The sequence below is a fragment of the Netta rufina genome, assembly GCF_964035555.1.
Source record: "Netta rufina genome assembly, chromosome: 28".
Lineage (NCBI taxonomy): Eukaryota > Metazoa > Chordata > Aves > Anseriformes > Anatidae > Netta > Netta rufina.
Genome location: NC_140152.1, coordinates 5672858 through 5688271, shown reverse-complemented (window position 1 = coordinate 5688271; position 15414 = coordinate 5672858). Strand labels below are relative to the sequence as shown.

General features: G+C 64.9%; 1 protein-coding gene across 2 annotated transcripts; it reads right to left on the bottom strand.

Moving 5' to 3' along the window:
• Positions 1 to 51: 51 nt before the first annotated feature.
• Positions 52 to 14965, bottom strand: POLRMT (RNA polymerase mitochondrial). 2 transcript variants are annotated; one of them, XM_084302686.1, is made up of 21 exons: positions 14864 to 14965; positions 14246 to 14341; positions 12914 to 13602; positions 12428 to 12558; positions 11721 to 11907; positions 11127 to 11276; positions 10811 to 10978; positions 10276 to 10482; positions 9418 to 9657; positions 8463 to 9242; positions 7793 to 7915; positions 5843 to 5965; positions 4779 to 4958; positions 4437 to 4523; positions 4083 to 4196; positions 3304 to 3356; positions 2958 to 3056; positions 2681 to 2753; positions 2119 to 2201; positions 1519 to 1589; positions 52 to 746 (listed from the first exon to the last, which is right to left on the bottom strand). In XM_084302686.1, exons 1-21 carry the CDS (start codon positions 14919 to 14921, stop codon positions 697 to 699), a joined length of 3762 nt encoding a protein of 1253 aa, XP_084158812.1. In that variant the 5' UTR covers positions 14922 to 14965; the 3' UTR covers positions 52 to 696. The 2 variants fall into 2 exon arrangements, with proteins under 2 accessions (XP_084158812.1, XP_084158813.1); XM_084302687.1 differs by having other exon boundaries at positions 10312 to 10482.
• Between the last annotated feature and the right edge of the window lie 449 nt (positions 14966 to 15414).

Below are 15414 nucleotides of genomic sequence, written 5' to 3'. Positions count from 1 at the left end.
CCCTCAGACTCCAAGCAAAGACGGGGAGAAGGACAAACTTTCCACCCCATGTTTCAAAAAACATTTTATTTACAGTATCGTACACTTCCACCCCTGTTAGTGGTTTTCTTCCCCTACCTGAGACCCAATGAGCAGAACTTAAACACAGCCCTGGAGAAGAGAGGGGGGAGCTGCAGGGGCTGTGCTACAGCAGGAGCTGTGACAGTGCCCGGTGGCTGAACCTGGTCACAGAGAGCAGCACCCACCCCACAGGGGGAGGCTCCTGCCAGGGCCACGTCACCCTCCTGCCCCTGCGGGCAGGGGCCAGCCCTCCAGCTGAAGAGAAGGACAGCGAGGACAGCACCTTCAGCACAAGCAATGGGCAGGCCAGCTCTGGAGCTGGCAGCAGCAGTGGGGACACACCAACCCCGTCGAATCCCGTGACCCCACACGAGATCACGCTGCCCTCTCCAGCTCCTCTCCCCTCGCCAGGCAGTAACAGCAAATAGCGCAGCCACCCCATCCCCACCAGCCCCCTGCGCTCCTCCAGGAGCCCCAGTTTGCCCCAGCATCTCCATGTGGTGCGGGTGTCTTGGTGGGCTGGGGGCCGCTCCCTTTCCCCACGAGCCACAGCACAGAAGAGCCCAGCCAGCGCCTACCCCAGGCTCCGAGGCAGCCAAAGTCCAGAGGTGGTGCAGGGCCGCTGGCTGCTGGGGCTCAGCTGAAGAAATAAGTGGAATCCATCACCTTCGACAGGTTGAATTCCCCTGCGGGAAGCAAGGGAGACCAGAGGTGAGAGGAGAGCAGGGTCAGGGCATGGTGACGAGGCAACTGGGAGAGAGCTGTCCCGAGCTTGCTGCGGAACATGGCTTCAGCTCAGCCCCCGTGGTGGGCTCACAGAGGTCCACGTGGAACTGACGGCCCCCTGCATGTCTGGGACAGCGGAGGAACGGGCAGCTGGGGGCAAGGAAGAGAAGGCAGAGGGGCACACGTGGCCCCTCAGTGCAAACCGACTGCACGGCGGCTGCTCAGCAGCACTGCGCTGGGCTCTGCTGTTCCACAACGGCAGGGCAAAGTTTAGCCAGATGGCCTGGCAGAAGCACGGCTGAGAGATTAGGAGGAGTTAAACTAATTGCCTTAATCCCATTGCGTGGATATCATCTAGATCCTGGCAATTACTGCGCTCAGTTCCTCGCTCCCATCTCCAGGCAAATGCTTTGTGGCTGGGAACAGATGGGAGAAGAGCAGCAGGACAGGGGACAGCAGGAGCTGGGTCAAGCTGGGGCAAATCCCAAAGGAAAAGCTCTGGGCAAGGCAGGGGCCACTGGGGGAATGACAAGAGATGCTGTCTGCGGGCTCTGCAGTCCAGGACGGGCAGGAAAAATGGATCTTTGGGGACCCCTTTGGCAAGCCTGGAGCCTCAGCACGTCCAGTGTCGGATGCCACAAACATTCAGTCATTTCCAGGGCCCTTCCCCAGCTCTTTCCCCTTGTTTTCAAACAGTTTCTGAGCTCTGCAGCTCCCATCCTGTGCTCCTACCTGTCTCGGGGACATTCGACAGCTGCTCCATCAGCTTCTTCTGCCAAGGGGCTCTGCTGTCTTTGCTGGGGCTGGACAAACCAGAAGGAAAGCGAGTCACAGGCAGCTCTGGGAGAACAGGCGCCCTCTTCCACCCACCAGTATGGGACCTGAAACTGGCTTCAGCTCGTCCGAAACACTGCGCCTTGTGGCAGCAGGAGCCCAGCGCCTGCCACAGCAGCCTCAGGCGGGGGCTGAGACAGCTGCAGGTGCTCCCCAGACCTGGGGACGTCTCCTTTCACCCGACTCCACGGCAATAACCGAGGGCTGCACACTGGGTGACCCCAGCTCATCTTCCTGCCTCACTCATGGGCAAACCAAGGCCCACCCCAGGCCCACAGAGGGATTCAAGCACTGAATCCCACTTCAGTAATGCATCAGAAGGATGCAGACACCTCGAGTTTCACAACAAAGTCTAAGACAACTTGGGTGTCAGTTGGGAAGGAAGCAGAACGTCCCGTGGGATCAGCCCCCGGGGAGATGGCACAGCCTGGGAGCAGCCGTGGGACAGGGACCTGGGAGGAGGGAGCGGACTGGGGGCCACCCGTGGCCAAGCAGTACCTGCAGTACTTATTCAGCATGAACTTGGACAGATCCTGCAGGATCTTCTGGCTGTGCAGAGCCACGAATTGCTGCCGACAGATCTGGTCCAGGGAGCAATGGTGAGGCACAGGTTAAGAGGTGTTTTCCCCTCCTTCCCCTCAGCGCTCCTCAGCCAACACAGGTCAGGGGCGAGAGGAGGGAAAGCAGCAGGCAGGAGTGGGAAAGGGGGGGAGGCTGCTGGACAAGGGTGAAGGGAATCAGTGTGGGGAGGTGGGAAGCAGAGGCCGAGCCCCATTTATTGATCCATCACACAGCAGCCCTGCAGCAGTTCAGAAGAGCCCAGGGCAGGACAGAGGCGCTGACTCTGCTCTGTGCTGCTCTCCACCCTCCCTGAAGGGTGGCAGGAGGGGGCCTGCGGCACCAAGGAGTCAGCTGCAGCCACCAGCAAGCAGCCAGGCTCACCCTGCCTGGGTAAGCCAATGCGCCTATGGAGCGAAGCCCAGGGGAGGCAAGAGCTGGCAAGTGCCCAGAGGACAGATCAGCAAGATCCCTGCTCACGGGGGCCTCGGGACACTTTTACCTGGTTCATGACGTCCACAGTGAGCGCGTGAGTCCAGTAGCAGTCGTGGACTGAGACGAAGGTCAGCCCCTGCCTGGGAGGCAGCAGAAGGTGCTGTGAGGCAGCGCTGAGAGCCCCAGCTCTGTGCTGTTCCCTGCCCCTCAGAAACCCTGGGGCTGGCACGTGAGCGGAGGGCACTCCCCGCGCAGGGCCTGAAGCCCTCCAAGAGAGGTGGCCCCCGGGAGCTCCCCGGCCCTGCCCTGCTGCCTCCTCCCAGCCCTGCTCCACCAGCGCCTACCTGAAGCAGTGCAGAGCCGTGAGCATCATGTGCGTCGAGTCCAGGGAGTGGATGAAGTTGGGCGGGAAGGCGTTCTTCTGCTTCACCGTGTCAGGCTTCCTGCAGCACAGAGCGGGACACGGGAGGAGCTGGGGCACGTCCAGGGCCCAGGGTGAGGGAGCCAGGGCAGAGCCAGCCAAGACCTGGGGTGGACGGGGGCAGCCCTGAAGGGCCCCAGCTCCTCCAGCTGGCTCTCCGCGGCTCAGGGGAGTACCAGCAGCTTCGGCACGCTGGCAGGGAAGGTTTTGTCCCCAAAGCACAGAATTGGGCATCGGGGACTCGGTGAAGAGCGCAGGCTCATACTTACTGGTTGGTGTTGGCGGAGCTCTTCACGCTCAGGTTCTGCATGTTGGAATTCAGCTGCAGGAAGAAAGGGGATCGGCTGTCACACCAGGCTGCCCAGGCAGCACGAGGCACTGAGCACTGCCGCCCGCCTCTGCAGAGGGGAGCAGAGCAGCGAGGTGCTCCAGGCGCTGCAGGGAACGGCCCTGCCGGACGGGGACGTCTGCAGGGCCCCCCGGGCACCCTGGCAGCCGTCGCTCCCCAGTGGCACCTCGCCTGCCGCCCCTCTGAGGATGCTGGCGAGCACCCTTCACCCCTTCCAAGGGCGATGGAGATGCTGATTCACCCTGCGGGGGCTGAGAAGAGCTCCTGCAGGTGGGAGGCACCCGCCTGCAGCCCCCCACGCAGCCGAGCTGAGGCCACCGGAGGGCGGCTGTGAGGACGGGACGGGAGAGGCCGGGGAGCCGTGAGTCAGTGCAGGCGCGTGGGAGGCGAGAGCAGCGAGGCTGAATCACGCCAGCCCCGAGGACGGCTCCGCAGCTCCGCAGAGCGGGGAAGGGGCCTGAGCCCCAGCTGCCGGAGTGGGATGGGAGCAGCAGCTCCCTCGCAGCCCACCCCACGCTCCAGTGCCCGCAGTGAGGCTGGAGGAGGCGCCTGCACACAGGCACCCCGCGGGCTCTGCAGCCTCACCCGCAGGCATTGCCAGCTTTCAGCTCACTGCCCCCAGCCCTGCCTCGCCTTCCCCGCTCCCCCCCGCGGCAGAGGGACGGGTGAGGGGACGCAGCTCTGCCACCAGACACTCACCACAGTGGACCTGACCCGATAGTAGGGCTGCACGATGGGGAGCCCCATGGGGGTGACCCACTCCACCGTCTGTCCCGACTGGGCGATGAGCTTGGCGCTCTCCGTCAGCCAGTGCTTGGGGGGGAAAAGGGGAAGAAAGAGGCTGGAGTTAGTGCAGGCAGCAGCCGACCCCGCTCCCTCCCAGCACCGGCAAGCCCGGCCTCCTGCCGCAGACTGGGACAGCACGGCACGTACTGGGGAGCCTGGCCCTGCCCCGGGCACAGCCCCGCACCCTTGGGCTGGGACAGGAGGATCCTCCCTGGGCCAGGGCCCAGCAGAAGCAGCTCTCCCCACAGAGCTCCTCGCCCCCCTTACCTGGATGTCTCGAGTCGCTGAGAACATCTCCTTGATGCCATTAAACACCTGCCTCACGAGGTAGTGAGATGCTTCCCACAAGTACTCCTGCACAGACCAGGGGCAGAATGAGGGGCAGGCAAAGGGGCAGCAGAAGTCCCAAAGCCACACAGCCCTTGGCACCCACAAGCACTGGCAGCCAGCTCTCCCCCAGAGCCCCCCTGCAGGGCCGGAGGCTCAGCCCCGCACACCCAGCTGAGATTCGGGAGGGCAAGGAGAGAGCAGGGCAGGAGGCACTCCCGCAGGACGGGCAGGGGTTGAGCCGAGGAAGGTGCTGCAGGGAGGCCGGGGGGGGCAGGCTACCTCGGGGAACTCGTCGATCTCCTTGAGGCGCTTCTCTATCTGCAGCCGCCCGCCGTAGCGCGTGACGCCGTACACCACCGTCATCACCGTCTGCTTCACCACCTTGCGGCTGATGAAGCCCTCCAGCACCTGGGCGATCTTCAGCCCCTCTGCAGCGTCCTTCTTCCGAAACTCCTCCACCTGGGGAGCAGAGCGCCCTGCGGCTCAGCATCACCCCCAGCTGTGCCCGCTCAGGACCCCTCTGTGGCTGGGGGAGCCTGGGGGACCCCGTGAGCCCCCCACCAGCCCCACACCGCCTGGCCTGAGCTATCAGCATACACCTGCCCTGGCTAACAGAGCTCGTCTGCTGCCAGAATCAGGAGGCAGCCGGGTGCTGCAGGGCCCGCGGGGAGCGGAGCCTTCCCCTGCTGCCTCAGCAGAGCCATGGCCCCGCGCATCGCAAGGACGCAGCCCTGCACTCAGGCTGTGCTGCCCCTGCCGCCCCGCTGGGACCTCTGAGCAAGCCGTGCACCCCGGGCAGGCCCCTCCTGGGCGCAGGTGTGCTGCTGCCCCTGAAACGTGCTGGTTTCTAGAAGGGAGAGCCAGGGGCTCAGCGCCCACTGGACGCCTGGCAGGGCTCGCACGCTCCCCAGCGGGCTCGTTTTGCCTTGCCAAGAAAGCTGACGTCTTGGCAGCAGGGCCAAGGGCTGAATCCCTTCCCCCTCCCTCCCACCCATCTCAAACGAAGAAAATCCCATAGCCTGCAGGCCAGCCAGCTGTTAGCAGGAGATGAGGAACACTCCCTGCTCTCCTCCACCTCTCCGCTCCTCCCAGATTTCATTCAGAAGCAAAGGGGAGCAGAAACCCCAGGGATTTCTCACAGCCACGTGGATGGGGACAGCTCTCCAGCCCGACCCCGCTGCAGTGACCCCGTTTGGGGCCATCCTGCCTCTGCCCAGCCCACGCTCCCCCAGCCCTCCACACGCTGGTCCCATCCCAGCCTTTCTGCTGGAGCTGCAGTGACCCTGTGCAACGAGGGGCAGAGCGGGTCCAGGACACCTCCCCACGCCCCCTCCACGCCTCACCTGCTGGGCCACCGCGCTGTACACGTCCTGGGGGACGCTGCAGGGCATCAGGTTGACAGAGATGGCACCGATGAGGTCCCGGCCCAGGGCTGCGTAGTGCTGCAGGCCATTGCAAGAGCCGTCCTGTGTGGGAAGAGAGGAGGGAAAGGAGTCGTTAGCACGGGGATGGAGTCCTGCTCGCCCGCTGCTGCTCAGCACCACTGACACCCCTGGCTCCGGAGGGTGGCTGCTGCTTCCTCCCCTCGGTGGGCAGGTTTGCAGCTGATCTCCCAGCAGTGGCCAGGGCCGTGCCGGTTTCCACCCCCCTTCTGCCAGCTCTCCTGTCTGGATCTCATCGCTAACTCCTGCTGCCTATCGGGTTTAAAAAAAGAAAAAGAGAAACTTCGCCTCACACTGCACCCCCCCCAACTTCTCAGAGAGACAGCTCCATGGAAACATTAAAAAACAGAAAATTTGGAAAACAGCAAATGTGTCTGGGATGCTAAAAGCGGCCCCACAACCCGGCAGTCACAACAGATCTCAGAAAACCCAGGAGCAGGACCAGAGACGGGCAGAGGCAGGGACAACCACGACCCCTGCGCAAGCCCACGGCTGCCTGAGCAGCTGCAGCCCCGCGGCCTCTCCACCCCTCCTCCAGGAGCAGAAGCCCAGCTCCACCAGCCCCTCCCGCAGCCCGACACAGACTGATTTGTCACGGCCCTCCTGGGACCAGGACCAGCCAGGATGGGGCAGGCGGCACCCGAAGGGCAGTGCTGGAAGGCGCCGCTGCCCCCAGGCAGTGCCAGGTGAAGCTGCTCACAGGAGCTGTGCCCCTGCCCCGGGTTGTCCCTGCTCCCCCTGCTCCTCAGCAGCCTGCAGCAGGGGCAGCTCTCCTCCTCCTCCACCACCTCCCTCCCCAGGCCCTGCAGTGCAGCACGCTGGAGGACAGAGCTGACACGGCTTCGGCAGCCCCGCTGCTGCAGAGGAGCCGCCGCTGTTAACCCAGCGCTGATGACTCAGGTGGAAGCAGACTCCGGTGCCCTCCAGGAAGGGTCCTTGCTTGAATTTTATCCCCTGCACCCTCCGCACACCCCCAGCTGCTCTCTTGATCTTTTGTTGTCATAACAGAATCATCAGAGCCCCTCACTTTGGACAGTCTCATGCATATTCCGGACCACAGCTAGGAGCAGAATACCCCCCTGTCCTCCCCCCACGCTTCATTAGGGCCATCCGATCTTCTGGTGAGACAAACGAGCAAACCCCTCTCACCAGGAGAAGAATTAATCCCTGTCTCCATACAGCACGGGAATTTATCAGTGCAGGTAAAGAGCTGGTGGGCAGGAGGGCTGGAGATCTGCTGGGACGGAGCAGGAGGAAGGGCTGAAGCTGGGTGTGGGGGGCAATGCCTGGCTCCTCCCAAGCAGAGAGGGACGGACGGACAGAGGGACGGACAGACAGAGGGACGGACACTGCCAGACACCAGCAGCACCTGAGCGACTGGGCAAGCCCCACCTAGAGCACATCTGGGGCTGGGTGGGGACAGGCACCTGGGGCCAGAGACACAGCAGGGAACGCAGGGGACGGCTGATTTCTGTCCTCGGAGGTCCACGCCTCCACGAGCCCTGGCCGAGAGCAGCCTCGAGCCCTTCGGAGCAGGCGGGAGCTGCCTGCACCACCCACGGCCCTGCCAGCCCGGGGCAGGGCAGCTCCCGGTCCGCACCCTGCAGCTGGAGGGCAGGAGCAGCCCCGCGGGCAGGGATCCAGCCCTGGCCGGGCTCTGTTACCTAGGGGCAGGTGGGGCAGCACCTCCCTCAACCGCTTCCCTCACGGCTGCAGGCGGCAGCGCGTTGCTGGAGCTGATCGAGATGCCTGTGGGCTGCGCTCCCACCTCAGAGGGCCTGGCCGTGCTGCACCCGGGTGCCCGGGCTCTGCCCCAGCTCCCCGCCCGGCCCCCAAACCCCCGGCACCCACCTGGTGAACCGGGAAATGGGAGACAAAGGCCGCTGGGTCCGGGGACCTCGAGGCTTGGGCGATTTCCATACAGCACGCCAAGACTTGCCAGGGTTCGTCGGTGTTCATCCACCACTTCCTGCCCTGGGAAGAGGAAAACGCGCTGCTAGGAGGCAGTGCTCTTGTGGCACCCCACAGCAAAGGCAGGAGGTGAGCCTCTGGGCTCTCAGGAAATACCGGGCAAGGCACCTCCTCACCATGCCTCCGTGGGGAAGTGTTATTTCCACAATATTCCACGGCGTTTACAGACAGAAAGATGGTACTTAGGAAGCCTACAATGCTTTGTTCTGCTTTTTCCCCTTAAAGAATTATCTTTCAAAACGTTGCTGGCTCAAAATTGATCTGATTTCCTTTTTACTTTACTTCCCAGAAGCTCTGCTACACAAGAGGGGCGATTAAAGTCTCCTCTGAGATCAGAGGACACCGATGCCTTTTTCTCTTAGCACGTTTGGAACAACTCCCGTTTGGGCTCAAACCAGCACGAGCTTTCCTGCTCTTCCATTCACCGTTTCACCGGGCGACCCCCAACCTGCCCGGGGCTGGCTGCAGCCCGAGCTGCTCCCCTCTGGCTCCGGGTCCCAGCCCTGCGCCGCGAGGGCAGGCAGGGCCCCCCCGGCCGCTCCCCACGCACCGTCAGCGGGTGGTCGGCGGAGTCCAGGATCTCCTCCATGATTTCGTTGGCGTAATCCAGCCGCTCCTGCAAGCTGTTCTTCTTCTTCAGCCCCGTGAGGTTAATGAGGTGGATCTTCAGCCAGTCGAGGCCCTTCGCGCCCAGGGGCCTGCCTTCCGCAAAGAGCAGGATGGCGCGGGTGACGTCGTTGCCCAGGTGGTTGAAGTACGGCGGGCAAGGGTAGGTCCTGCCGCGGAAGTCCATGTTGTGAGGAAACCAGAAGACCTTGTCCCTCACGTGGTTGGCGATGGAGAGCTTGTAGAGCGCGTCCATGCGCAGGCTGTGCATCTCGGCCGCCTTCTTCTTGCACAGCAGCAGCTCGTGCTTCTGGGACTTGTGCCAGGCAGAGGAATTGCCGGGGCTGACCGGGGGCTTGGGGGCCTCGGAGAGGGGCGGCGGGATGTCCAGCTTCTCGTTGCCTTTGTCGTTGAAGATGGAGACGATTATATCCAGCACCGGCTGGTTGATCTTCCACGCGCAGTTGCCCAGCTGGTTCAAGGCGTCCAGCACGGGGTGGAGGTTCACCTGGGGGCACTGGTCCAGGAGCTGCTGGTGCTGGAAGGCCCCGTCCACGTAGCGCATCAGCTTGGTGTCGCTCAGCACGAAGGCGCCGAAGTGGGGGGAAGTCCAGGGGATCGGGGGGCACAGCATGGGCATGACGGAGGAGCTGAAGGTCAGCGTGGTCTCTGCGGCATCTGACATGAGCTGGGAGAAGATGGGGTGGGGCTTTATCAGCCCGACCTGGGGGAGAGAATCCGAGAGGTGAGGGACAGCAGCAGGGGGAAACCTGGCAGAGCGTGGTCAGTCGGCAAGTGACGGGCCCAGATGCTCCTTGGAGCCTCAGAGAAAGACATCGGGGAGGGAAAGGGCCCCGCAAGAGCCCCCACAGAGGTGACCCCCCGGGGGCGAGGCTCACCTGCCAGCTGCTGCGGAAGGAGTAGATGTGGTAGAGGACGGGGATAAGCCTGGACTCCAAGCGGGGTTTGAGGGTGTTCCTGGGCACCTTGACAGAGTGCACCAGGATCTCCAGCAGGTACACGCCCAGGCGCATCAGGAGCACGTACGGCCAGCTGCAGTCCTTGAGCCTCAGGGAAGGCCCGTAGCCAGCTTCTGCCACCAGCTTCTCCCAGTATTCCCGTGGCAAGTACTCCCCAGGCTGGGAGGGGGAAGAAGAAAAATCGAGTCAGCTGGAGGGGGCAGCCACGCTCCAATTCAGCTGGACGTGACCTCTGGACCCTGCACGTGGCTCTGAGAGGGACTCTGTGAGCTCCTGCCTGACAGGGCTCCGTGGGGAAGCACTGCTTCTGTGGCTGAGGCAGGGCCAACAAGGAGAATCTGCTTCTGCTGCAGTGCCCCTGGCCTGGCCTGTGAGACCCTTCCCAGCCACATCTCCATGCCCACCCCCGTCCCTGCCCCCCGAACTGCAGATCTGCCTCTGCTGTGCCCCAGGCTCGTGGCCCTGCCAGCACCCCGCTCTCCGTGCCCTCACTGCCCACACCCGTGGCCTTGGCGCCCATCTCCTCTCCTGCCCTGCCCCACAGAGCGCACCCTGCTCCAGCCCAGAGCTCTTCCATGCGGGACGCACGGCCCCCAGTGGCCAGCTGTGCTCAGGTCACGCCTTCAGGAACAGCCACAGCCCTGCCAGAAGCGACCCGACCCTCATCGTGGGGCTGGGGCCCACAAAACGGGGCCCTGGAGGTTCTGATGGCCCCTGCAGCACCACGACCTGACCTTGTGGGTGTGAGGGGCACCCACACAAAGCGCCCAGCCCCACCTCTGCTCTGCTCCCATGGGCCTGCAGAGCGCCCACCTGGCTGTCCTTCGCCAGCAGGTGGATGTAGTCCTGGTAGATCTCCTGCACCTTCTCCAGCTGGCGGCTGTGCAGCTTCCTCTGGGTGAGGTATCTGTCGTAGACTTTGGAGCCCAGCTCCCTGGCTAGGACAGACAGGGATTCTCCTTGCGGAGAGAGCGTGTTGAGGATCTGAGAAAGGGGAAGGCAAAGAGGGACTTCAGGAGGGAGGAGCAGAAAGACGGAGCAGAAAGAAAGCAGGAGTTAAAGTCCCTGTGTGGGGAGCACAGAAAAATGCTGATTCCCGTGATGCTGAGCACATGAGGAAGGATGCTCAGGGACAGAGCGGGGCTGCTACAGCTGCTCAGCAGAGGGAGCAGACAGAGCCCACGTCTAACAGCCTGGGCAAACCCTGAGATTCGTGCCCTGATTCTGCAGCCCTGACTGGGACATCAGAGCTCTGTGGGAGCCCCAGGAGGCCCCGTTCCCGCGTCTCTGCGGGGTCAGGGCAGGCTCCTACCTGCATCATGATGTCCACGTACTCCTCATCGGGCAGCAGGCACAGGTAGGGGTAGAGGCTGTTGTACCCCGACATCGTCCTTTTCTGGGACATGTTGTGCTTCGCCTTCTGCAGGGCCTGGAGGATGGCCCCGCGCCACTGGGCGCGCAGGGCGGCCAGCTGCTTGCGCTGCACCAGGAAGGGGAAAAGCCCCGCTGTGGTCAGGGGGCACCAGCAGGGAGCTGCCCCCTTTGCAGGACTCCGCGGGGCCATGCCAGCCCCAAGGACTGCACCGCCCCCAGCCCTCGACACGTGGCCCCAGGCACCCCAAGCTTACTGCTCTGAGAGCCTGCGGGGTCAGCGGTTTGGTCGACTCCACCGACTGGATGGTGATGGTGCTGTTCAGCTCCATCTCCAGCTGCTGCTGGAAGCGCTCCCGCAGCTCCTGCACAGAGAAATCCAGCTTGGGGTAGGACACCACCTTCTCCTGCAACGAGAGCGAGGCAGTAAGCGCCAGGAGCCAGAGGAGGACAAGAGGTGCCCCTGTGCTGCCAGAGGCGCGCGGCTGGGACCGGAGGTCTGGGGTCTCTGGCTGGCAAGCTCCAGGGAGCCTGGGCTCAGAAGCGTCTCCAGGGGCTGTGCTGCTCCTGCCTGTAGCCAAGCGCTGCCCTGCCAGGAAACCCTTCTGGCATGTGCATGTCCTACAGACCCACCAGCCCTCGGTGTCTCTGTTCCTCTGTGAGGCAGCTGGAAGGGCATTTACTCCCTTGGAACAATTTGCTGCCTGATGAACTGCGCTGGCTGCTGAGCAGAGAGCAGGCTGCAAAGTTCTTCCCATGCCACGGACCTGAGCGGGACCCGAACGCACCCTGGGGACGCGTGAGCGCCGTGTGGCCACCTCCAACACCTCCACCCCAACCCGGCGGCTTACTTTGGAGTAGAAGTTGTTGAGCAGAGCAGATTTGCAGGTCTGGGGCTTGGGGGCAGGCGGCAGCTGGTAGTCCGGCTGCACGATCCTGATGGCCCTCAGCACCGTCTCCTTCTCATCTCCCTCAAACAGGCACTTTTGGAAGAGCTCATCCACGTGGAAGCCGTCCTGTTTCAGCTGCTGCACACATCTGAGGAGGGGCAGGTAAGAGATTTAAACTTCCCTGGGGGACTGTGCTGTGTGTTGACGGAAATTAGCACGCCATGAGGCAGGGAACAAAGCTTGTCAAGAGAAGACTGAGCACAGAGAAGAGAAGCCATTGGGGACGTTCCCTTTTGAGGCTCCCAGCTGCCCGCAGAGCACAGCCCGTCCCCCACAAGGTCACCAGCCTCAGGTTTCAGCCATCCCCCCCCAGCCCTTGCTGCTGCTGAGCGGGCAGCTCTCTCCTCCACACGGGTGGGGAGGCTGACTGCTGGTCTCCACTGCCTCTGTGAGGCCAGGGAAAAGCAGCCGCTTCCCCCATCCTCAGACACAGCCACGTGCAAACACACGCAGGGGGCTGACAAACCCTGCAGGTGCTGTACTTGCACCACCCTAGGGCAGCGGTACCCCCGTGCACAGCTCTCCGCTCCCAGATCTCCTCTGCCCCCGGGATCTGACAGAGCCCCGGCCAAGGAGCTGCCAGCCCACCCCGGGGCCCCGTGCCTCACCTCCAGATGATCTTGGTGCACGCCTGGCCCCGGCCCATGCACTCCAGCGCCGCCGCGTACGAGTCCAGGTTGGGGCGGAGGCCGGCGGACTCCAGCATGGAGAGGACCCGGTTGAGGCGGTGCAGGCAGCCCTGGGGACGAGGAGAGGAGGCCGTGGAAAACTGACACTGAATGCTGCCATCGCAGCTCCACGCCCCTGCTCCCTGTCCAGCCCAGCCCTGCCTGTGCTGCCTCGTGCTCTCCCCCCCCTCAGAGCCACCTCGCAGTGATCGGGGGCCTCAGCCCAGCTCCACCCCTCGCAGAACCCAGTTCTCCCAAATTGAAATCACTGAGGGCAGCGTGACAAACAGAAATCCAAGTGCAACTACTGCTCCTACGAGCACGGAGCTCTTCCCCCTGAGCCAGCACAGCCCCCTCCTTGGCCTCTCAGACAGCCCAGCACCACGGGGCCGAGCCCAGCCCAGGCAGCACCCCACGGCCCCACACCTTTCTCGCCCAGCTGCGCATCACGATGTTGTACGCGCCGATGGTCAGCAGCTTTCTCTTCATGGGGGAGCTGTGATACAGCAGAAGCAGCCTCTCAGCCTCCTCCGGCTGCTGCAAGCACAGGAGGCACTCCAGGTTAGACTGGATGGTTTGCTGCATGATCTTCTGGTGGTTGCTTTCCCTTTTTTCAGGCACGTTCGGGGGTTTCTCTGCTTTCACGTCCTGCTTCACTTCCACCACCTCGGGCTTGCTGCAGGCGCTGCTGGGGCCGGCGTGGCCCTGGCTCCACGCAGCCACTTTGGTTTCTTTGGGGCTCTTCTTGGCCTTGGGTTTGGCTTTGGCCTTGGGCTTGGGAACCGCCTTGACCTTTACTTTGGCGTTGGGAACTGCCTTCACCTTTACTTTGGTGCTGGGAACCGCCTTCACCTTTACTTTGGCGTTGGCCTGGCCCACCAGAGTCATCTTGGAGGCCGCGATGGACAGCTTCCTCTCCACCTTGGCCTGCCGCACGTACATCTCCCTCTTCAGTTTCTCCACCCAGCTGCTGGGCTGGGCTGGGCTCACGGTGCTCTGCCTGGGGGCCGGGGGCTCCTGCTGCCTGCCCAGCCCCAGCGGCGCCAGCTCCGCTTTGCTCACCGTCACCTCGGGGCCGGGGGAGGCTTGGAGCTGCTTCACTCGGGCTTTCAGCACTGCGGGGAAACAGCCGGGGCAGAGGTGAAGCGGCACAAGGCGCAGCAAGGTGCTCAGAAAGGGGGGTAGGGGGAAGAGGCACCACGCAAGGGCTTCTCCTCTCCCTGCCCCCCCAGCCCTGCCTCAGCAGCTCCCAGCAACGCGCTGCCCGGGGTCTCTCTGGGGTCCAGCTCCGAGCCGTGGCCTGTCCCAGGGTCAGGGGGAGCCAAAAAACGGCACCACGTGGAGCAAGGCAGCAGCTCACGCCCGCCTAACCCCGACCTGCTGCCGGGCCGTTTCAATGGGCCTCACCCTGAGGACCTCACGCCCTCAGCTCACCCGGGCAGAGCGCCCAAAGCTGGAACTCTCTGCAGGGAGAGTTCTCCCCAGTCTGCAGGGCCCTCGGACGCCCTGTGAGGGGCTCTGCCACCACCCTGCACGTCACAGGGACTCGATGTGGGCAGGGGGGACCTCCAGGTACTGGGACAGGGCAGAACGTGCTCAGGAAAGCCAGCAGGTCTGTGGGAAGCCCACATCCTTCAGCAGGCCGTGAGCGTTTCCAGTCCCACATCTTTTCCTTATGGCTACACGGAACGGGAAGGCTCCTATAAAAGCTCCCAGGCCACTGAACGAGGGGCAGCGCTGCGGCTCCCCCCCATTTACCTTCCAGCAGCTCCGTCCTCTCACACACCGCATTTCTCCTCGCCTTCTCCTTGGCGCTGACGGAGGAGTAGGTCCTGAGGACGCTCCACGGGATCCCTGCGGCAGGAGGGAACGAAGGCGGGGAGGTGAGAAGGGCCCTGCTCGGTGTGGGGGGGGTGAGAGGGGCCCTGCTGCGTGCAGTGGGGTGGGCGCGGAGCGGGGCCATCCCCAGCAAGGCTCAGGGGGTGGCAGCGGCCTCAGAGGGACGGGGGCGGGGGCTGGGGCAAGGGGCCGGGGCTGCCCCATGGCTCGGGGGGGGGGGGCAGGACCCCGGGGCCCCCTCCAGGACTCCAGGGACCCCCGCCCAAGACCCCAGAGCCCCCCCCCAGGACCCCCCAGACCCCCCCCGTTCCCAGGACCCCCCCCCAGCCCCAGCCCCAGCCCCGGCCCCGCCGCACAGCCGGGACCTGCCCCAAGGGGGGGGGGGGTCAGGCCCCCGGTGCCCCCCCCCCACCCCGTGCGTGGGGGCGCGGCCCGAGAGCCCCCCCCCGGCCCCAGCACCCCGGGGACCCCTCGGCGCCGGCCCCTCGCCACACCCCCCCCCCCCCCCCGGGTCCCGGTGCCGCCGCCGCCCCTCACCGCCGCCCCGCAGCGGGCCCGGGCCCAGCAGCGCCGCCCGCAGCCGCAGCAGCGCCATGGAGCCGCGCTAGGCCGCCATGCTCCCCCCCCCGCCCCCCGCCGCACCGCGCAGGCGCCGCGCGCAGCCCGCAGGGAGTTGTAGGAGGCGGCGGCGGCGCGGGAACTACATTTCCCAGCGGGCAGCGCGGCCGCGCCCCGCGCCCCCTGGCGGCCATGGGGGGGAAGGAGCGGCCCGACGGGGCGGGAGCGGGGACACGGAGCGGGACCGGGAGCGGGACCGGGAGCGGCCGGGACCGAGGGCACGAAGCGGGGCGGCCCCGCGGGGCTCGTCCAAGGGGCAGCCCCGCGCCCACGGCCGCTCCAAGCCCCCCGAGGAGCCCGTCGGGGGCGCTGCGGGGGGAGCTGCGCGGCGCCTCCCGCCCCCACGAGGCCGCGGAGCCCCGAGCGGGGACCGGGACACGGCGGGGGGCGGCCTCGGGGAGCCCCGGCCCCGCTGCGGGGTTGGGGGGGGCAGCGGGAGCGGGCAGAGGGGCGCCCGTCGGGGCACCCCC

Excerpts from the sequence above, each read along its gene's own strand:
- POLRMT (XM_084302686.1), bottom strand. The coding sequence starts at position 14,921 with ATGGCGCTGCTGCGGCTGCGGGCGGCGCTGCTGGGCCCGGGCCCGCTG. Across the intron at positions 13,603-14,245 it reads GAGGACGGAGCTGCTGGAAG|TGCTGAAAGCCCGAGTGAAG; the intron begins GTAAATGGGGGG and ends GTTTCCCCGCAG. Across the intron at positions 1,590-2,118 it reads ATGCTGAATAAGTACTGCAG|CCCCAGCAAAGACAGCAGAG; the intron begins GTACTGCTTGGC and ends TGGTTTGTCCAG.